This window comes from Pyrgilauda ruficollis, unplaced genomic scaffold, assembly GCF_017590135.1.
Source record: "Pyrgilauda ruficollis isolate IOZ18807 unplaced genomic scaffold, ASM1759013v1 scaffold6, whole genome shotgun sequence".
NCBI classification, from domain to species: domain Eukaryota; kingdom Metazoa; phylum Chordata; class Aves; order Passeriformes; family Passeridae; genus Pyrgilauda; species Pyrgilauda ruficollis.
In genome coordinates this window covers 14,917,198-14,938,289 of record NW_024527710.1, presented here as the reverse complement: position 1 = coordinate 14,938,289, position 21,092 = coordinate 14,917,198, and the positions used below count along the sequence as shown (strand labels likewise).

The following is a 21,092-nucleotide window of genomic DNA, read 5'->3' as shown; positions in this document are numbered from 1 at the left end:
CAACAAGGTGTCTGAGGTCATCTTAAAAAGTAAATTTTTTAAAATACTGTTAAATAGCACTCTCTTTTCTGTAAAGGTCTTTCTGATTCTGATGAGAATTGCAAGAGGTTTATGGACAGATGCATGCCTGAAGCATTTAAAAAGGTAAGTAGGTACAGTAGGCCAGTTCAATGTTTCTTTGTGTTGTTCATGGTGGAAATAGTGTTTTGTAATCCAGACTTCAGGCAAATACTGAATGGGTTGTTAGATTAAAATCACACTCAAAATATTTTCCTAGATTAAAATTATAGAAATTTAAATTTAAATCATACAAGGTCCCAGTTCTGTAGCTCTGGCCAACTTTGGCACTTAGCTTTTTTGTTTTTTTCTTTTTTTTTTTTTCTCTTAAATGAAGAGCCCTGGAGTAATTACCAGAGCCCAAAGAGAGGTTTAAAGACCCTTGGATATGGCCACTGGTGGCAAGTTCATGGTCAGATTTCCATTAACTATTCTTTCTGTTACTTCTTCAGAGGGTTGCTAAATTCTTTTCACAATCCATTCAGAATTTTATCTTTCACCTCAGTTCTCAATGCCCTGTGTTTCTCTGGGCTGTGTGAATTTGCTCTATAGAGCTCTCCAAACTAATTGACTTCCTACTATTCCATCCACTTTAGGTACTGCCTAAATTTCCTGCCCAGCATTTGGACAATATCTATAAAAACACATACATACCCTTTAAAAAGTGACTTTGTCCTAGTGTTAAAATACTGAGAATATAACTTCATTTAGGAAGGCAGAAATTTAAGGGAAAATTTTTTTCATTTAATTATCAGAGTACTGATCTGATTGCAAACATACAATAGTTTTATATCACTTGGTGTTTTTTGCATATGAAATAAACAATGTAGATTGTTCCTTCAGAAGTATAATCTGTAGAAATCTAAATTCAGGATGTGCTGAATTACAATTTGCTGAAATATTTACAAGAAACTCTATTAATGTACAAAAAGTGATTGTTTTTAAACTATTAAGTTTTTTATCTGCTTCTGTTCAGGCACAGCAGAAATTAAATGAAATTTGCAGATGGCAGTCAAGTGTCCTTTATAAACAACCATGAAACCAGATTTAAAGAACATGTTTCAGTAGGTGGGAGCAGCATTAAATACCTCTTTCTCCTGGTACATGTGCTTTGCTTTCCAATAGAAGCTGCTCAAAAAGTGTGAATTGGTAAATGGTTACCTCAGCTGAATCAGTGCAGCTTTATGGCTGTCTGTTTCAAGATTTAATAGCTGTGTGTTCAGTCTGCAAACAGATTCATCTCACAGTAGTTGTTCTTTGCAAAGGTTACGATCTCTCCTAGTGCATGCAAGTGGAAAACACTTCAATAGATTTTATTTTCTGTCATAAACTGTGATTTAAGGTGTTCTTCCACAAAATTACAAATTGAGTTAACTCCTAAGTCATTAGTGCAGAAAGAACATCTGAAAAACACACGTGACAGTGATGAGTGCATTCCAAGGAAACATTGATTCTGAAAGAACAGTCTCAGGAGTTGATAAATTTGTTCTTGTTTGTGATTGTGCTCAAACTTTAAAAAAGTTCCTTTTTTTCCCCTTGTTAGCTGTTGACATCCAGTGCTGTTCACAAGTGGGGAACTGAAATCCATGAAGGAATCTACAACATGCTCATGCTGCTGGTGGACCTGGTTGCAGAGAGAGTAAAACAAGATCCTATCCCCGTGGGCCTGCTTGGTGTGCTTACAATGGTACTTGACCCTCTGATGCAGTTTCTAATACCTGGGTATTTGGCATTTTGTATTTATGCAGCTGATGCTTTTTCCAACTGTTTAAGTTGTAGTTCATTAAAATCTGCAGCCATTGCTTGCTGCAGGTATTTTACATCCAGTATGCAATTCAAAGGAGTAGGTGCTGTTCAAAACTTCTTAAAACTAGCAGTTTAAAAAAATAGATCACATTTTTGTCACTTTTGAGTTCAGTTCTCTGAACTTTGAGTTCAGTTCTCTGTTTTATGGACCTCTGGCTCACATGTTATTGGATAATCTTCTGTACAGAATAAAGGCTTCAAAATGCTTCATATGTTGAGAACTGAGGGGCGGGAGCAGGAGGCTTGTATTCAGCTTTATTTTTCAAATATTATCAAGATGAGTTTTGAAGCTGGCATAAGGTACCTGTTCATTGCCATGGGCTTTTCTTTGAAGGCATTTAATCCCGACAATGAATATCATTTCAAGAATCGAATGAAGGTGTGCCAGAGAAACTGGGCAGAAGTCTTTGGGGAGGGGAACATGCATGCTGTCTCACCCATATCCACTTTTCAGAAGGTAAGCATGGCCGTGCCCTAAAAACTAATTTTAGGGTGGATGTCTTTGTCTCAGATAAGATTATTTTTTGTAAGACAAAGTTTAAATATGTCTCCAAGAAAAACTGCAAATAGATGTGGAGTGTATGTTCATCTGTATACATTCATTTGTGGTCTCAAATTGTTCCAATTCTCTGTTAGAGGCTACATTTAGAAATGAGTGAACTTTCATGTCTAAAGTAGCAGAGCAATCTGTGTTTTGCTTTACACATGAAGCACACAACGGGTGGATCTGTGTATTTAAGGACTGACATCTGTTTGGTTGTTGAGAGTGAAATGACCAGGCTAACTCCAAGTGTCCAGTTCTAGTAGAGAACTCAGGCTTTTCTGACAGCCAAGAATAAAATATCTTCGACTCAAACACACTGGCAAGGAGGCAGTTTTGAGGTTTGCACTGTCTTGTCACAGTTTTTCCAGATGGGTGGGTCCAAAACAGCATCAGTGGAGTTGATTTCTCCTTGAGGAAACAAGTTTGTGGCTGTAGAAAGAAAATTCTACATCCACTGCTTTGGGAAAGTAATGTTCCACACTGCTACAGTGCTATAAATACAGTTGCCTGTGAGTCAGCAGCCACAATGTGATCTGTTGCCACAGCACATGGGCAGTGATGTCAGGCAGAGTCCAAAACAGCATGATGCTCATGAGAACCAACCAGAGCTCCAGCTACACTTAATACAGGAGCTGTTGCAAACACTGCTTTATTTGTGTAATGGTGCATCCATTTGAGGTGTGAGTTAATGGGCTGAATGTGTCTGTCCAAATGTTTCAGAAGACAAATGTTTAGCATTGATGTTGCAGCTGCTAATTTGTTCCTGTTCTTATTGTTCAAGGAACCTCATGGGTGGCTGGTGGATCTGGTAAACAGGGTAGGTAAATGTAAACCAGAATTGTTGTTTGTCACTTGAATTCATTGGTCTTCAGAAATCACTCCTCACTTTTCTGGCAACCACAAAAAAATTAGTTTGAGATTTTAATCCTGCCTTGTAAAATGTAGCTTGTTGAGTTGCTGTCTTTTCCCTTGACACCTCTACCCTAACATGGCATCTATGACTAGAGGAATTTGAGAGCCCAGCTGAGGCTGCAATCAAAGGTCCCCCAGGCAAAAGTGCCAGTCCAGTCAGCTGTTGCTGTTTGTGGTCTACCTTTCTTCCCTCTGTCCATTTTTACTCAGGACAGCATTTCTAGCTTGATGCTTAAACCCTGCTGCCATATATAATTGCATTGCATTCCCCAGTGTGCCTCTGCATTCCCATGAAAATATAAAGCTTTGTTTGGATGGGATGTTCCAAGGTAAAGGACACTTGTTGGCATCTCAGGAACTGTCAGTGGAATGTTTTCTATAATCTCTTACTTAAAAGATAAAATGCTGTAGTTCACTGTGTAATACTGATTATTTTATTTCAGTTTGCGGAGTTGGGTGGATTTTCAGCAATTCAGTCCAAACTCAATTCTGAAGATATTGAACTTGGGGTAAGTCCATCTCCTGTCATGAGACTTCGCCCTTTCCATTTTACCTTTCATGTAGAACTAGCAGTGTCCCTTTTGGCAGTGCTTTTGCCTTTTCTTTGGTACCAGAGCAACGCTCCCACAGAGCCCTGGAGAAGTGCTGTCAGGCTGAAGGTCAGATGAGGTTGTACATAAGAATCCTGACTGAAGAGCAATTAAGACTTCACAGAGAAGAAGAGAAATCAGTGTACCTTTCTGCTAGCATTCAGCCTTCTGGTTAGACATCAATCAAAGTAGTTTTGTTGTATGTTCTCCAGTATGTCCCTGGTTTTCTGTTTACTGCACCCATAGCTGCATTTAGCTGCAAGTGAATTGACTTCTGTCATTTATTACAGAAATCACTGTTTAAGGAAAAAAATCCTTAGGAAGACAGACAGTGTCTAATCCTAAACAACTCAAGAGCAGTGTCTTAAAACTGACTGGTTCAACAGAGCTAAGCTATTTTTGGTGCTGAAGTCTAGCTTGGCTAGTTTTAGCTTCCTAGCCTATATTCAGGAGACTTCCAATTCTTTCAAGCTTTAGAGCATGAGGAGGCTAAAGGAAAACTATGTCATCTGGAACCTTGTCCCCCAGTGTAAAATCAGTCTGCTTCCAGTGACATGCCACTTGGAGGGAATTCAACTTCTTTTCTTTGGGTATTGATATTTTCTACTTTATATAGAGATAGGTTCATATGTGAACTTGACAGAAGAATAAGGAAAACCTTGATTTACATGCCAGTTCTGTAATAGAAACTTTGACTTGACTTCGTTTAATGATTAATAACTGCTTGCTTAGGAAGGAAATCTGGGTCAGTGTCACCAAATTTGGGCCTTGGATTGCACTGCTGCACACTCAGTTCCACAATTCTTGATCCAGTGTGAAAAGAAACTGATTTTGATTGTATTTATTGGCAGACAAATGCTTTTATACATTTAATTTCTTGACGATAGATTCCACTTTAAAATCATGCATTGAAGAGATCTTGACATGTGTATGACACATTTACAAAAGCTTTCTCCCACGTATTGCTTTGGGAAAGAAATTTGCCATATGGCTTTAACCTTAAATTTTGCATTCACACTTTTGATTGCTGTAGAGAGCAAGCAAAATGTGATATGTTCCTTTCCGTCTGTTTATTTCTGTGACTGAAACAGGATCTGTCAGAGAACACTGAACAGAGTGATGAGAGGACCAGGATTGGTGAAAACTGGGAAGGCATTTTTTATTTCAGACAAAAATATATAACACATACTGTGTGCCACATATAATATATAGCACATACTCTACTGTGTGCCATAGAGTAAATCTTTCTTAAACCATGTGTTGTTGTAAAGGACTTGCACACCAAAAACAATCATAGCAAGTGACTAGAAATACATAATATAAATAATGCTTGTTCACCTTTATTTGCCTTTTAAGCTATAGATTACTAACTATGGAAAGATTTCTTAAATATGCACCTAAACCCTTGCTGTCTTTTTTTCAGGCAATCTCTGCATTAGTTCAACCATTTGGAGTTTGTGCAGAGTATCTTAACTCTTCTGTAGTACAGGTAAAATGTCTTTGTTATGACTTGTAAGAGGACTGAAAATTAATTTCCAACTGTGTTGGTGTGAAACTGGTGACTAATTTGAAAAGCCTTCAAACCTCACGTTGCAGAAAGTACAAGAACCATTTTGAGCATGCTGAGGTGATGAGTAAAGGGCTCAGACAATGTTCAGATTCATTTTCCAAGCAATTATCTGTAGTCATGTATCTACATCTGCAGCAGTGAGAAGCTTTACCACTGCTATTAGTAAGCTTCAGCAGTAGAAGCCATGTGGGGAAAGAATCCAGCCTGAAGGATGAATTTTGCTTTCAGTTTAACTTTCTGGCTGAGAGCAAGGACATGGATATGAGAGTTTGCACTGCAAAAATTGTGGTACACGAAAAAAATTCACCAGGATCTCTTTGTATGTGCAGACGTACTCCAGGCTTCACTCCTGCTCTCACCACCAAAAACTGTTGACTTAGGTGACTGAAAGAGTTTATTTGAAGAGGATGTAGTTTAGAAGCCCCTGGGAGTAAGAGAGGCACATGCACCTAATAACTGATGTGTTTTTAGAGGTCAATTGGTCTGTCTCTTTTTGCAAACCTGCATTACAGTGGTCTGAAGTGGGTTCTTACTCTAATTGCTTTTTTTGTTTCCTGGACACAGCTATAGGATAGCTTTATCTTTGTTGTAGGTGTTGCTTTATCTTTGTTGTAGACATAGCTTTATCTCCAAGGTAGTGGTGAGCTTTCAGCCAAGTATTTCCTTCTGCTGCAGTCACATCTTTTGAGTAATGCAATTGATTTCAGGAAGCATTAAAATGATTGTCATGCCTTTTCTCACGTTCTTTAGCCCATGCTGGATCCAGTCATTCATAAAATGATTAAATATGTACAGAATGTAGAAGAGAAGGACTTGAAAGACAAGGTAATGTTTTACATATTAAATATTTAGGAAGAACTTCCTGCGTGTCTTGGAAATGCTGTCAGTGTAAATTAGAACAATAGCTTTCTTCTCACTGGCAGGAATACAGCCTGTTCTGAATTCTGACTGAATGACATAATGAAGATGCATTTATCCAATTCCATTCTATACCCTTTTCAGTAAATATCTGGTTTATGACCCTTTCTTAAATATTTTGCTGCTGTTGCTATCAAACTTTCAGTTTTGTTTGTCCCCTTGTGCAGCATGCTGAATGCTCACTTCTCTGACTCAAAGATATTTACTGGCTTGCAGTCTGTTAAATTCATATTACAAATTCATATTGTTGCAATAGCTGTTTGCTTCTGAGAATTTGGTAGTAAAGTGTCTGTGTAACCTGTGGCTACTTCCTGCATTACCCTGAATTTGGCATTCAATTCTATTAAATTGTGTTGACTTTTTACTTAGTTATAAATTGTTAATTTTAAACATGAAAGTATTCATACGTTGCTGAACCAAAAGAGAGCAATTTACCAAATCTGAAGCTTTAACCAGAAGTTTAATTATCTTAAAATTTCTACTGTCCAAGTAATACTTTCAGATGTCCCAGGTACTGTGTTTCCATTAACCAGTCAGTTTGGTCACTAAACCCACCCTTTGTGAGTCACTGACATCCGTAGCAGAACAGCAAAAATACCAATGCCTCTGTTTGTCCCTTTTTTGTTGTTTTGTTTCAAACAGAGACTGGTGAGTATCCCTGAGCTCCTGTCTGGGATCAAACTGCTGTGTATGCGCTTCCAGCCTGACCTGGTCACGGCGGTCGATGACTTGCGGCTGGACATTCTGCTGCGCATGTTGAAATCCCCCCACTTCAGTGCAAAAATGAATTCCCTCAAAGAAGTAGGTTGGCTTTTTGTCTGGCTGTGTGTGTCCACAAGGGCATGGGTTTGGGTAGGGTGGGTTGTTAATAAGCCACTGAAACCACGGCCTTAAGAAAAGAGATGGCGCAATATCTCCTTGCAAGTTACGTTGCCTTAGCAAAAGCTCAGTTCAAAATAAACACCAAAACAAGTTAATATAACAGGAGTTGTTTATAGCATTAGTAGCCATTGCAAGGCTTCCCTGTTAGACACAGTTTGAGAAGTGCATTGTTCTAAGAAATGCAATTTTAGATTGGTTTATAAGCAGTTCATTGAATATTCACTCTGGGATAATGCTGAGCATCCTGAGCTATATCCCATTTTTCTTCTTTCACTGAGAGGATACAGAAAAAACCCAAATGGGACTTAAACCTATATCAATGTCTCAGTCTACTCATATCAGGTCATTGCACTACATACTTGTAGTATTTTATATAGTATTTTTAATTACAGTTGTATGTGGACACTGTAGTGTTTCAGAGTCCATCTTTGCTGCTTTTTTCCTTCTCTATTTAAGAGAATATTGAGATGTTAAACCTCATTGCTGTTTGGTTCTTAATCATAAATGCTGTGTATCCGTGGTGAATTTATAAAAGTGCAGCTTTTGAAGATTTTAGCAGAAATGTGCTTTTTCTCCCTCGAGTGAGGAGCCTGTATCAGTTCAGTATTGGATAAAAAGTAGGACACTGATTTGAGTGGAACAAGCAGAAGCCTGAGATAACCTACTTCTGGCATATCTGTAGAAAGATACCTGGCAGTACAGGCCAGCTTTTCTATGTCAGACTGAGAATAAGATTCAGCTGCATCAGAGACTGATGACATGGTGTTTCTGGCTTATTAAAAAACAAAACCAAAAAGTTAAAAAACCAACACCCTGCAAAAAACAACCAACCCAAAAAATCCCAATCACCTTCTCTACTCAAAATATTGCAGGATTCACACTTAAGCTTCATCATGAGCCTTTCTGAATAGATTTCACTCTGTGTGTGTGTGATGCAAGTGGGAATTTTTTGTTAAAATCTTACATTTTGCAATTTTTAGGTAACAAAATTAATAGAAGACAGCACTGTGTCCAAGTCAGTGAAGAATGCAATAGACACAGACCGACTGCTGAATTGGCTCGTGGAGAATTCAGTCCTGTCAATTGCTCTGGAAGGTAAGAACTCTCCCAAAGCCTTTTGGCACATGCTTTGAATGACTTAAATTTAAAAATCTCATATCTCCCTTTCAATACACTTTAATGAGCACTATTAACCAAAGAGTTCAAGGAGTTTGTTGTCTCCAAAATAAAGTGAAATCCTGCAAATTCTGTCCTCTTCTGTCATCTAGTCCTTTGACATCTGTGCAGATGTCTTCTGCTGTACTTGGGGTTTTTTACTCAAAGATTGTATATTGTTAGCCTCTAAAAAAGAGAGAAAAGAGGTGTTTTTCTCCTCAAGTAGTAACATTCTGTGGGAGTACTATCAGATGTATGAAGCAAAACAAAATAAAAATAGAAAAAGCCTTGTTCTTTTACTTTGTACTGATACTTGTCTGTAACAGTAAAGACCTTCCAAATGAAGATAGCTTTGTTCTCTCTTTTAAAATAATTAGTTCTTTTATATAAATTTAATGTATCTAATACTGTTTGAGATATATTCATTGAGTTGCCTTTCTTTGTTTTCACAGGTAATATAGACCAAGCACAATACTGTGATCGCATAAAGGGAATTATTGAACTGCTGGGCAGCAAATTATCTTTAGATGAGCTCACTAAAATCTGGAAAATTCAGGTAAGCAATCAAGACTAGGCAGGTGCCTTTAGAATGTCTTACAAACAAACATTCAAATGAAGGGATTTTTTAAAATAATCTATACATCTCTATTGCAATGTGGAGGCATTGAGATTTTAACAGTATAATTAATGCAAAGACTTCCTTCTACTTCTTCCTTTACCATGTAAAATCTATTGTTCTGGCAATTTCTTGCATCACAGCTGCTAAATCCTGTGATGAAGTTCAGTTCTTTGCAATAAGTGTTAAGGGACTGCAAAAGTATTTGACTTGGCATAAGAGGTTGTTAGCCTGAAACAGATGACAGGAATATTTCTCTAGACCAAACTAAGATATTAATGTTTGTGGCTGGAGGTATGGATTTAAAGTCAGAGTGTGACTTTAAAGAGAGTGGGCTCCAACTGTATGAATTCCCATTTACCTTCCTGTACAGGCATATAATTGACTGACAAGTCATCTTTTGGCCTTCATTTTAAGGATATTCAATTTATTACGTGTGGGGAAGGTGGTTTGAGTGTTTATGTAAGTGACACATGGAAACTTTGACAAGAAACTAATCTTCCACTGCAGGAAATGGTTTTCTTCCCTGTGCAAATGTTGATATTTTAGACTAAACTCGTTGGACACTGTCAGGTCTGCAGTTTGTGTGGCATGGTAGCAAGTCTTTAATGCTTAGCAAAGTTGAAATGTGATTCTAGCTGCCTCACTTTTATTCTTTAATAAAAAGCAATACTTCCTCCCCCTCTCTGGCTGTTGTTACCATGGTGCTCCCATCCATGTGGGAGGAGATTTTGTATTGCTCATTTTTTGAGTAAAGCCTGGAAGAGTTTCAAAGATTCAACACCTCACACGTGAACCTCACCAAGCAATAGAAAAGGTGATGTTTGTACTGCTGCCACTGCAGCAGCTTCAAGCTGTTGTAATGATGGCAGACTTGTAGTTTCCTGCTTTAAAATTAATTCCAAAGACTTCTCAGCCAGGGAAATGAGGAACACAGACAGTTTACTCTGAGCTTTTGTTTCTACCATGTCAAAAGCTGCTATTCTCACTAATTAGTGTAAGTAATAGGATAATGCTTACATGAAGGTTTTTCTCTGGCTAGTTTGGGTTGAAGTCCTACCTTCTTGTGTTTTCCTCCTTTTCAGTCAGGACAATCCTCCACTGTGATTGAGAACATACACACCATTATTGCTGCAGCTGCTGTGAAGTTTAGCTCTGATCAGCTCAATCATTTATTTGTTCTAATCCAAAAGGTAAGTTTTCACATGAATTTACATTCCTTAGGAAGAGAATTGATGAGATGTACTTGTGCATCCAGCCTACTGAAAAGCAAATACTTTGAATACATTTATATTTTCTATATAAATGTAGAATTTGCTATTAAAAAAACACTTTTACTACTAACTTTTATGTTAACCCAGGAGCCTAATCTGCTACTGTATTGCTAATTGACTTGGATTTTAAGTACATTAGGTAGCCAGTCCTAAGGGACTTAAAGTGAGATTTTATTATTATATTTAATCCCTAACGGTATTTGAAAAAGAGTTGAGCAAATTAGTGCTGTAACTCCCAGCAATAAGGAAATACGTATGGTGGAAACATACTTGTTTGTATTTTGATTTTCCCGCAGTAAAGCAATTGTGTGTTATATTTTTGTGTGCACTTGAGATGTAGCTGACTGACAAGATGCTCTAACATTGATTTCTTTGCTGTCCAGAGCTGGGAGACAGAGAGTGACCGAGTGAGGCAGAAGCTGCTGAGCCTCATTGGGCGCATTGGCCGAGAAGCACGAGTGGAAACAACCACTGGCAAGGCAAGTGGATGGTTTTCCTTTGGGTTTTTGATTTATTACATGTAGAGTTGCTAGCCTCTGTACTTCCTAGTCCTGACTATCCTTGCTCTTCTTCCTGCAGGTTCTGGAGGTACTTTGGGAGCTGGCTCATCTTCCAACGTTACCGTGTAGTCTTATCCAGCAGGCCTTGGAGGAACACCTGACAATCCTCAGTGATGCTTATGCAGTGAAAGAGGCAATCAAAAGGAGCTACATCATCAAATGCATAGAGGATATTAAGAGGGTTGGTTTATTATTTTATCTTTTCCAAAATGAAATCTTATCTAGCCTCGATGTTGCCCTTTTCTTTCAAGATGCACAAATTGTGTGTCCCATCTGTAAGTTCTTACCTTGGGGAGTCCTCGAGAGGGGTAGGCTTTGTGTGAGCCACTTTGTTGATCATGAGACTCATAGTAAGTCTCTTGCCTTTGTTTTAAGCAAATTTTCAGCACAAGGAGTGATCAGTTTATGGGAAACTACCAGGATGGGCCCAAGGTTAGAATTTGCAAATGGAACCACTGTAAAGGTATGTCAGTATTTTAACTGTCCCTTTCATGTGAAAGCCTAGATTAGTTTATTTTGAGTAAAGCATGTGTTCTGGCATGACCATTAAGTCTCAAAATGCAAATCAATATTTCAGTCATAGTAGTTTTGTATTTTAGTAAAATACTTAACTCTTTTCCTGTAACATAAAGAAGCCATTCCCAAAGCTGCCTGTACTGTTTCCTGGCAGCAGCAGAGATGTGCATGGCTTAAAAGACTGCATATATTCTCTCCTGCACTGTTCACATAGCAGGCAGTTTTTCTTCAGGCCTGCAGGAATGCTCCTGTCTTCTTTTTTTCCAGCCTGAAGTATGCTGTAAATAAAGAAAAAGGCTTGTACTTTATTGTTCATTTCTTTAATGGTAAAATAGGTTTTGTCTGTGTTGCAGCATCTGTAAAGGATTTTAGATGTTTAGGAGGTATAATATGTTGGTTCTTGTTACTGATCACACTTCTCTCTGTGTGTGTGTGTTTGTGTTCATGAATATGAATTTCAAATCTTAGCTTCTCAATGTCTGGAAGTTATAGGGTTTTTTCTTTTGGATCTACTCTTATGCTTTCTTAATCTCATTCTTTTTAATTATATTCTGGCAAGGGCTTTTACAGAGGTGCTGCAGTGGGAAACTAACAAAAACTGTGATTGTAAACTAGAAGGGATTGGGGTAACTATACAGCAGAGCTCTAAGATACATGGTGTTCTTATTTCCTTTCATTAGGGAAATGAAGACATAAACTGGGAGGGAATGTAATGTCAAGGCAGCTTTCTCCAGTTTGTGAGGGAGTCTTCAGTGGAGAGCTCTGTTATGGTTAGGTTCCTTTAGCCTCTCTGAGTGTGTAGGTGGTATTTGGGTGTTGTCAGTATGTAAACCAGACATCACTTCTCTGAACAAGCAACCTCAGTACTGGTCTGTGTGGTCAAACTTTACAGAAAATGAAGCCTCCCAGAAAAGTGATGAGCAGTTCTAAAAATGAGGTAGGAGGGTTATTCTTTGTAGGATCTCTATCAAAATGCAGCTTAAGTATTCTTTGCTTCCTATCAGGGAGCTGCTTACAGCACCAATCAGAAATTTCTCTTAAGCCTCAGTGATATTTGAAATGCTTTCTTCTCTTGCTCTTCCTTTAGCAGTAAGTAATATCATTTGACTGGATTTGCCTTTTGATGCCCTTTTAGACCTCTTTCATCTCGCATAATTGAGGAAGGTGGTGGTTATCATCTCTCCCTGAGCTCTTTTTGGCTACTTAATTTGCATGTTCTCTAGCAAGGAGCTGGCACTTTGGGCTTCATAATAGGGATAGCAAAATGGCATATGTGTGTATCAAGGGACTTGTTGTAGAAAGTGAAGAAGGGCACTTTGAGTGTGTTTGAAAAGAGAGCAGGAGCAAGTACCTGAAGCCAGCAGAGGTGGTAGCTGTTCTTTTGAAACAGCAGCCTTAACAGATATCATTAGGCTTCCAGAAGTCTGAGAGGAAGGTTAATCTGTTGTTGAGCACATACCACATGTGTAATTGTTTTTACCTTTCCTGCTACCAGTCGTCCCAGCACAATAATCCTCAGTTTGTGTGGGTGGTGCCAGCCCTGCGTCAGCTCCACGAAATCACGCGCTCGTTCATTAAGCAAACTTACCAAAAACAAGACAAGGTAAGGCTCTATGCTGACAAGATTGTTGAAACTTTTGTTGTGTCCGTGTATCTCAGCCAAACATGGAAGTTTGAATTTAGAAAAAAAAAAAATTAGCTAATAAACAATTTTAAAAGTAGTTTAGTGATGTAGCATAAACAAACTGTTGGAGTAGAGGTGCTGTGCTGTCCCTTTGAGTGTGTGTGTGTATGTATAAATCTGTTTGCTGTGTCAGGACTAATTTGTTTTATTCTCAGCTTTTTGTAGAATAATTAACTGGCATGTTTGTGTTAAGAAATGAACAATGGCTAATGTTTAGACCAACTGCTTTGTAATTGAATTGACATTGACTCTTGGAAAACAGACTAAACTACCAGCAATCATGTGTGCTGTAGAGTGGCTGTGTGGAGGTGTGGGACTTTGCAATCTGCTGCACTTGTGTTTCAGCACATGCTGAAAACACCAACATCAGGGGAGTTGGGTGCTTGGAAGGGGAACAGCTGACTCTGAGTGGGGGTACATGACTCCTCCTGGTGTCTGTAGAAGAGCAAATTGCTGTACACACATCCCCGTTTAACTATCGTTTTAAAACCATCTTTTCTCTCTTTGATTTTATTGCCAAGAGCATTATTCAAGATTTAAAGAAAAACTTTGAAATAGTGAAGTTGGTGACAGGAAGCTTGATATCCTGTCACCGTTTGGCTGCATCTGTGGCAGGCCCAGGAGGGCTGGTGGGAGCAACACTGGTGGATGGCCGATACACTTACCGCGAGGTACCGGATTTCTTTCCTTCTTATTTCATTTTTGAAATTCACTGGTGAATAATTATTTGTGGCTCTACTACTTACATATGAAGGCTTGTTGTACCATTGTTGTTATGTGGAAGAAAGCTGTGTAAACATTACACAAAATTACAAAATTCCTTAGCAAAATCTGTACCTGGTGAAAAGTAGATCTCCCCATCCTAGGATCTGTTGTTGCCAAGCCTGTGCAGCTTCCAGCTTCTTCACCAGCTTCACTTCCTGATGGAGATGATACCCTTGAGTGTGTTGTGAAGCTCTTAATACCTGCAACAGATTTGCTAATTAGCACATAGAAGCCACACACACAAATAGCAGTTTGTTGCTAATCCTTTGATAATTATTTTTTCCACACTAGTTTTGACTTAGTGTCAAATAATATCACCACCAGCAAAGTAAGAGCAAATCCAAGGAGACTTCAGTGTTTGTTTTTAGAAAGGTGGCCACAAAGTATGTTTAAAATAGAAATAAATCTCACAAACAGTTTCTGTTTCCAGGCTTTTCAAAGTGTACTGCTGTTTGACAACTAAATTTGCAAAAGAAAAAAAAAATGTTCAGAGTACTTGTTTCAGAAAGAAAAGTCTTAAGCTTGAGTTTTTGTTTCCTCTTTCTCAGTATTTGGAGGCACATCTAAAATTTTTGGCATTTTTTCTACAAGAAGCCACCCTTTATTTGGGCTGGAATCGTGCCAGGGAGATCTGGGAATGCCTTGTAACTGGCCAAGATGTTTGTGAGTTGGACCGAGAGGTAAGAAAAACTTGAAAAGTTGGTTTCTGTGGTTTGCAGAAGGAATTTTAATGATCATGAGCAGCATGTGTGTTTGTTGAGACATGTGGAGTGTGAGTAGCAAACACATACTAGTCATGCATTTTATGCTTTGTGCAGGCTACAGCAGCCACTGTTAGGAGTTCACTTATGGCCAGGATGCTTTTTTGACATTGAAACATTTAACATTTTTTGTTAACAATTGACAAAATTTGACTGGAATAGGGATATTGGCTGGGAGATTAGTTGAAGATGCTGGTTTGAAAAGGGGTACCTGGAGGTTGGTGCAGACACAAGGATACATTCATTATTTATGTGAAAGATGACTATGAGGTACCCTAAAGCTGCAATGCAGCCTCTATAACATGTAATAGAGGTTACCAGCAGATGAGATTTTGAACCTCTTGCTGTAGATAAAACTTTTGCAAGGTGAGTTACTGTGGTATCTGACATAGTTTGGTGTATAAAACTAAAATATTTGATGTGACAATGGGGTAAAAATTATGTCTGCCTTTCATTCACAGATGTGCTTTGAGTGGTTTACAAAAGGGCAGCATGATCTGGAGAGTGATGTGCAGCAACAGCTCTTCAAAGAGAAAATTCTTAAACTGGAATCATATGAAATTACTATGAATGGTAAGAAAATTGATTTGGTGAACAGATACATATATACCAGAAATTTGCTTCCTAAGCCTTCAAATCAAACATCTAACCAGTTCTACAAATCAGTACAATAAAGGGGTCTATCATTTTGAGCTTTATTAGTTATAGAGGGAAAAGTTCATCTCCAGTATTTGATAACTTTACTTTTTAAATAAAGAAACTAAGTCTGACAAGTATAAAAAACGTGCATTTTTTTTTCACTTTCAGGTTTTAGTTTATTTAAGACATTCTTTGAAAATGTGAACCTGTGTGACCATCGACTGAAGAGGCAAGGAACTCAACTGGTGAGTGTGTCCTGGCAAGTTTTTTCCTGTGTCCTACCTGTGTCCTCTTAGGGACAGGAGGAGGTGAGGCAAGGATTGGGTAGCAGCTGTTTGACATGGTCATATTTGTATTAAGGACCAGATTGTCCTTGTAGCATTAACATTCTGAACCTAAAATGTTGACAATTTCAGCAGTTAAAATTCAGCAATTGAAAGCTGGAAGCTGGTTTGTAGCTTGTAAAACTTAGCAGGAGGAAGGGCTGAACTATTTTTTTTAAATAATCATGGATTCTATTGTGCAATTTTTTTCTTCTCCCTAGCAGTGAAAGTTTTTTTTTTAATTATTTTTTATTTTTCTTCTCTGCAAGGGAGTTGGACTTAATCATATTTAAATTCTAACCTACCATAATTTTTAACTCTGATCCTTCAGTGGTTTTGTTAAATTAATGGTTATATGTTAAGTAGTTTTCTGTAGGCATTTTAGATCTTTATCACAGAGAACTTACTTCAAATGCAGAATTTTTTGCCAAGTATCATAGCAGGTTTTGTGATGGTTTATTGTGTGGTTAGTTACTATGTTGACTTTTTTGAAACTAATTCCATTCTAGATTAAATTTCTCCATGCTTTTAAATTTTTTAATTTTTCAGTTGGCTTGACTGAGATTGTTCTTTGGAACTTGTTTATCCATCAGTAAACATTTTCTTTTTCTTGTATAAATACACAAATCTGCAGCAGTTGGTTTAACTTTGCACTGTGCCAAAGTTTGGCAGCATGTTGGAAAAGGAAATTTTTAAGTTTAATCAAAAGGTGCTTTTCCAACACTTTTATCCCTGTGGTTCTTGTGTAAGAAATCCAGTCATGTTTCACTGTTGTTCTTCCTTCTGTAGAGCGTAGAAAAACTGGAGTTAATAGGAATGGATTTCATTTGGAAGATTGCAATGGAGTCACCAGATGAAGAAATTGCCAATGAAGCTATTCAACTGATAATAAATTACAGCTATATTAATCTAACTCCCAGACTGAAAAAGGTAGGCATATATTTGTACATAAATGTGCTTTGACATTCATAAAGTCTTGATACTCTGCATGTTCAGCTGTGTGACTTGTTGGCTTCTGTCAGTTTATGAGTAGCTCCCATGATTTTAGTGTAAGTTCTAATTAATTTGTACATTTTATCTTTAGGATTCAGTTTCACTGCACAAGAAATTCATTGCTGACTGCTACACACGATTAGAGGTAAAGGACAAATTTTAATTATTCTCGTGCCTACATCTTTTTGGTTCTGTTTCTTAGAATAAGAATACTTGTCTATGATAGTTCAATTTAATGAAAAAATATTCTTTCCACAAATATTTTTTGTCCTCCGAGCTTTCCAGGACATCCTGACTGTCTCTTGCTCTGCTCTGTGTTGCAGGCAGCCAGCTCTGCGCTCGGCGGTCCAACATTAACACACGCTGTCACCAGAGCTACAAAAATGCTCACAGCAACTGCCATGCCTACAGTGGCAACATCAGTTCAGTCTCCTTACAGGTAGGCCAGCCTCTCAAGGAATAGATATGACAGTAGACATTTGCTCCCAGCTGCTTCCCACAAGTTTTGAGTGCTAATTAAAATTCTCAGTGGTTGGTAGTTGTACATTCTGGTTGTACATTAGCTGAATATTCCAATTTCTGTGCAATGAGAGTTCCAGAGATATTTGAAAAAACTGTGTTTAAAAACAAAACAACAAGCAAACAAAGAAAACCAAAGCCAAATAGACATTAAAAAACCCCAAAAAGATGGGTCAAAACCAAAAAAACCACCCTACCTCAAGCCCCCCAAAAACCAACCAACCAAAATAAAAAACCCCACAGGTTATTACCAGCCTATTAATCATGTAATATTTCTGAGGCAGTGGGATTTAGGTGTGGTTCTTCTTAAATTAGGAGAGAAAAGATTGTCTTTTCGAACTCGAGCTTAATTTAATCATACCTGAATATGAGTAATTTAAATATAGGAGCATAGGGTGGGACCTTCAGAAACACAAATCTTCCTCTGAAGCTGGCAACATCTCAAGCAATACAACATGAGCCTCGTTTCCTAGTTCATTTCTGCTGAATTAACTCCAAGTTTAAGGAGGTGCCTTCAAAACCAGGCAATTCATGGTAGTTACCCGTGGGCGTTGGAAATGAATCTGCGAGACAAGTTACTCTTGTTTTCCATGTTTATCTTTAGGTCAACCAAACTTGTAATAATTGAGAGACTGCTGCTGTTGGCAGAGCGATACGTGATAACAATAGAGGTAAGATCTGTAATTTCCTACTAGGCAAGGCTAAGAAAACAACTTCCAATTTTATTAAAAACCAGTAAAAGTTATTTAAACATGCAATCCTCGTTACCCACCATCACAGAAATGTCTTTGTTTTCAAGAGTGATGCTTACTGTCATCCTTCTCTTCCTGTAGGATCTTTACTCCGTTCCCCGAACTATTCTACCTCATGGTGCCTCTTTCCATGGACATCTTTTAACCCTTAATGTTACATATGAGTCTACCAAAGATACCTTCACCATAGAGGTAGGTGTGCCCAGCTTGTGTGTGCCATGGACTGTTGGTTATGTAGCCACTCTTGGTGGGTTTTATGCCTGGACTGAATAGAGTAAGATGATTATAAAGACTCCAGTCAACTTGAAAATTCTTCTTGAAAATGTTCAAAGTATTTATATAAAAGTGTTTGTGGATCAAATGTATTTTTATCATTAAATTCCAGGATGGGAAAAATCAGTTTTTTGCTCACTGTGGGTATTGGAGCATTTCTGTGCTGTCCTATCCTGACACTCTTACAAACATCACTTTTACCACCCTATGCAGGAAGACTCTTTAAGAAGATTTTAATTTTTCTTGGCATTTACTGCTTGAGCAGACTTACTGAACCAGTGTTGTTTAATTTCACAGGCTCATAGCAATGAAACTGTAGGAAGTGTCAGGTGGAAGATAGCAAAGATGTTGAATTCACCTGTGGAAAATATACAGATATTTGCCAATGACAGCCTGGTATGTTAACTACAAAGAATTCCTTTCCTTTATGAATGAGTCTTTTCCAGAACTAAACAACAAATATTTTCTTGCAGCTAACAGTAAACAAAGATCAGAAACTACTCCACCAGCTGGGCTTCTCTGATGAGCAAATCCTTACAGTAAAAACGTCAGGAAGTGGGACTCCATCAGGGAGCTCTGCAGATTCCTCAACCAGCTCCAGCAACAGCAGCAGTGTATTTAGTTCATCCTATGCAATGGAACAGGTACAGCAGAAAATGACCTGAAACCTTCCCTCAGATTTTTCCTGAAGCAGGGATAGATGGGGGAGCGAGTAGGAGCTCCAGTAAGATCTTCCAATCTTTAGTAATCTGGTTTTGCTTTCAAGCTGCAATTGAACCAAATTATCTAAACACACAACTGCCTTGTGCATGGAGGTTGGGTTTTATAATCTGTGCTCTGTCACCTGTGGTAGCCAGCTTGGTGTTTATTCATCTCTGCAGGGACTTTTAAACAAATAGGACCCATCTGGTTTAATTTTGAGACTGTATATTTGTTGAGGGTAGAGATTTCCACATTTTCAGTACTAAAAAGCTGCAGTATGAAAGTAAACTAAGAAGTATCAACTGGCACGTTCAGAGCACTCTTGATCTCCTTTGTATTTTGCTTGTCATAACAGCTGACTTCAAAAATTGACTGTTAAAAGGGAAATGGAATTATGTAAATGTTGTCTCAGCCTAGAAAGTAGCTGGGATTTCTGTGGGTCGGGTTGGCATCTGGGCCATTTGCTTCAGTGAAGAGCTCTGTTAAATTTACTTGTAAGAGAGAAGTGAGAAAAAGACCTTTGTATTTCTGCTCAATTCTCAGGAGAAATCCCTCCCTGGAGTCGTCATGGCTCTCGTGTGTAATGTGTTTGATATGCTTTACCAGCTTGCCAACCTGGAGGAGCCAAGGTAAGCAGATTAAATGGTTGCTAAATATTAAAGAATTGCTCCCAGTGCCCAGTTTGAATATTCCACTCTGTGCAGGCATCCACCAGGCCAGTGTGGCTGAGCCCTTGTTTTGGGTATGTGACTTGTGATTTCTTTTCAGGATAACACTGCGAGTGAGGAAACTTCTGCTCCTGATTCCCACTGACCCAGCTATTCAGGAGGCTCTTGATCAGCTTGATTCCCTGGGAAGGAAGGTATGGATTAAATAATTGATCATGGTGAGCTACACAAAGGATTTTACTACCAGGTTCCTTAAATTCCCTGTCAGAGTATTATACACAGAGGGTTTGAAACTACGGCAAAATAATGTTCATATTAAGTCAGTGTTCATTACTGACTTATTTCCAGCCAGAGATGAGAGGGTTATTACAGGGGTTGTAAGAAATGGATTCCCAATTACAGCAAAACAGAGAAGTCTCAAAATATTTCTTCTGTGGCTTTTTCCTCCTAGAAAACACTGCTTTCAGAATCCAGTTCTCAGTCCTCAAAATCCCCATCCTTGTCTTCAAAACACCAACATCAGCCCAGTGCCAGTTCAATACTAGAAAGCCTTTTCAGATCTTTTGCTCCAGGCATGTCCACATTCAGAGTGCTCTACAATTTAGAGGTAAGAAAACAAATTTGCTTTTTTTCTGTGTTTCTGAGCAGCAAGAGTTAAGTATTTCTAGGTTTTTTGGGCAGGAGTCCACTGTGATGGGGTCATTATGAAAACTGCAAATATTGTGACACAGCCTGCTTTTATGTATGTGGTAAATTTTACACAGAATGAAAGGGACATTTACTGACTTTTAGAGACTTTACTGAGAAACCAGGCCCTTCTTTGTGTGATTTTCAAGGTGGAAGAAGTGTTCTGAAGGAAGTGGAGAGGAGGAAAGAAACATCAAATTTTTATTGTTTTGATAACATTCCTGCTTGAATCTTTAGATCCCTGAATATGCAATTTTTAGTGTGTGTATGTATAAATATATATATATATATTTAAAAAAAAAAAAAAGTTTGCCCTCAAAAATTAATGGCAGCTATTATAAGTTGGATTGGTTTTGCCTTATTAAATTTTCACTATTCAAACATGCAGGGCTTTTGCCAAGAGGCCTCTGGCCTGTTTTGGCTGCACAGGTAGAGTGGAATATATAGAAAATCTTTTACCCCTAAGCATTCTCCTACGTTCTCCAGCCAAAATCCTGGATAGGGCCCTGTAAAGATCCTTTCCTAGAGTTCAGAGAATGGATTTTAAGAATTACAGGAGTTCAGCTGGTGTTGTTTGTAGGACACAGTAACCTGCACGCTAAAAGCTGGACGGTGTTTAGTTCTCCTTGCAGGTCCCACTGTTTATAAGGACCCATGTGATTTGATAAGGACAAATGTGATTTGAATAACTTGAGGTTGGAAGACCAATTGCCAACTGCTTCCAGAACATTAGACAAAATTATTCTCTTTCCTTCATGGTGTGTGCCAAGATTACTGTAGGAATTTTCTTGTGGTTGATTCCCTTTAGGTTTCCACAGTCTAATGTTAGCTCTTCATCTTCCTACACTGTCATCACACTCCTTCCTTAGGATTCCCCCTTTTCTGTACAGCTGGAGTGAAAGATACTTGATTATGTCTTTGGAATA

The 21,092-nt window shown here is 38.3% G+C and overlaps 1 protein-coding gene across 6 annotated transcripts in view; it reads left to right on the top strand.

Annotated features, from left to right (window-relative positions):
- USP24 (ubiquitin specific peptidase 24) overlaps positions 1-21,092 on the top strand; it is a 62,441-nt gene that overhangs the window by 13,554 nt on the left and 27,795 nt on the right. For all 6 annotated transcript variants that reach the window (XR_005956419.1, XM_041482981.1, XM_041482982.1 and 3 more), the window contains exons 3-30: positions 77-144; positions 1,601-1,744; positions 2,198-2,320; positions 3,189-3,224; positions 3,763-3,828; positions 5,333-5,398; positions 6,230-6,304; positions 7,040-7,198; positions 8,260-8,374; positions 8,887-8,990; positions 10,136-10,243; positions 10,708-10,803; positions 10,904-11,065; positions 12,896-13,003; positions 13,606-13,755; positions 14,398-14,529; positions 15,072-15,183; positions 15,418-15,494; positions 16,362-16,502; positions 16,657-16,710; positions 16,889-17,004; positions 17,689-17,755; positions 17,918-18,028; positions 18,407-18,505; positions 18,583-18,753; positions 19,355-19,440; positions 19,580-19,673; positions 19,931-20,086. Coding sequence is in view for 5 of the 6 variants with exons in the window: in XM_041482981.1 (XP_041338915.1) it covers positions 77-144; positions 1,601-1,744; positions 2,198-2,320; positions 3,189-3,224; positions 3,763-3,828; positions 5,333-5,398; positions 6,230-6,304; positions 7,040-7,198; positions 8,260-8,374; positions 8,887-8,990; positions 10,136-10,243; positions 10,708-10,803; positions 10,904-11,065; positions 12,896-13,003; positions 13,606-13,755; positions 14,398-14,529; positions 15,072-15,183; positions 15,418-15,494; positions 16,362-16,502; positions 16,657-16,710; positions 16,889-17,004; positions 17,689-17,755; positions 17,918-18,028; positions 18,407-18,505; positions 18,583-18,753; positions 19,355-19,440; positions 19,580-19,673; positions 19,931-20,086 (2,996 nt within the window). In the remaining variant the exon portion in view is untranslated. The remainder of the gene's footprint in view (positions 1-76; positions 145-1,600; positions 1,745-2,197; positions 2,321-3,188; positions 3,225-3,762; positions 3,829-5,332; positions 5,399-6,229; positions 6,305-7,039; positions 7,199-8,259; positions 8,375-8,886; positions 8,991-10,135; positions 10,244-10,707; positions 10,804-10,903; positions 11,066-12,895; positions 13,004-13,605; positions 13,756-14,397; positions 14,530-15,071; positions 15,184-15,417; positions 15,495-16,361; positions 16,503-16,656; positions 16,711-16,888; positions 17,005-17,688; positions 17,756-17,917; positions 18,029-18,406; positions 18,506-18,582; positions 18,754-19,354; positions 19,441-19,579; positions 19,674-19,930; positions 20,087-21,092) is intronic.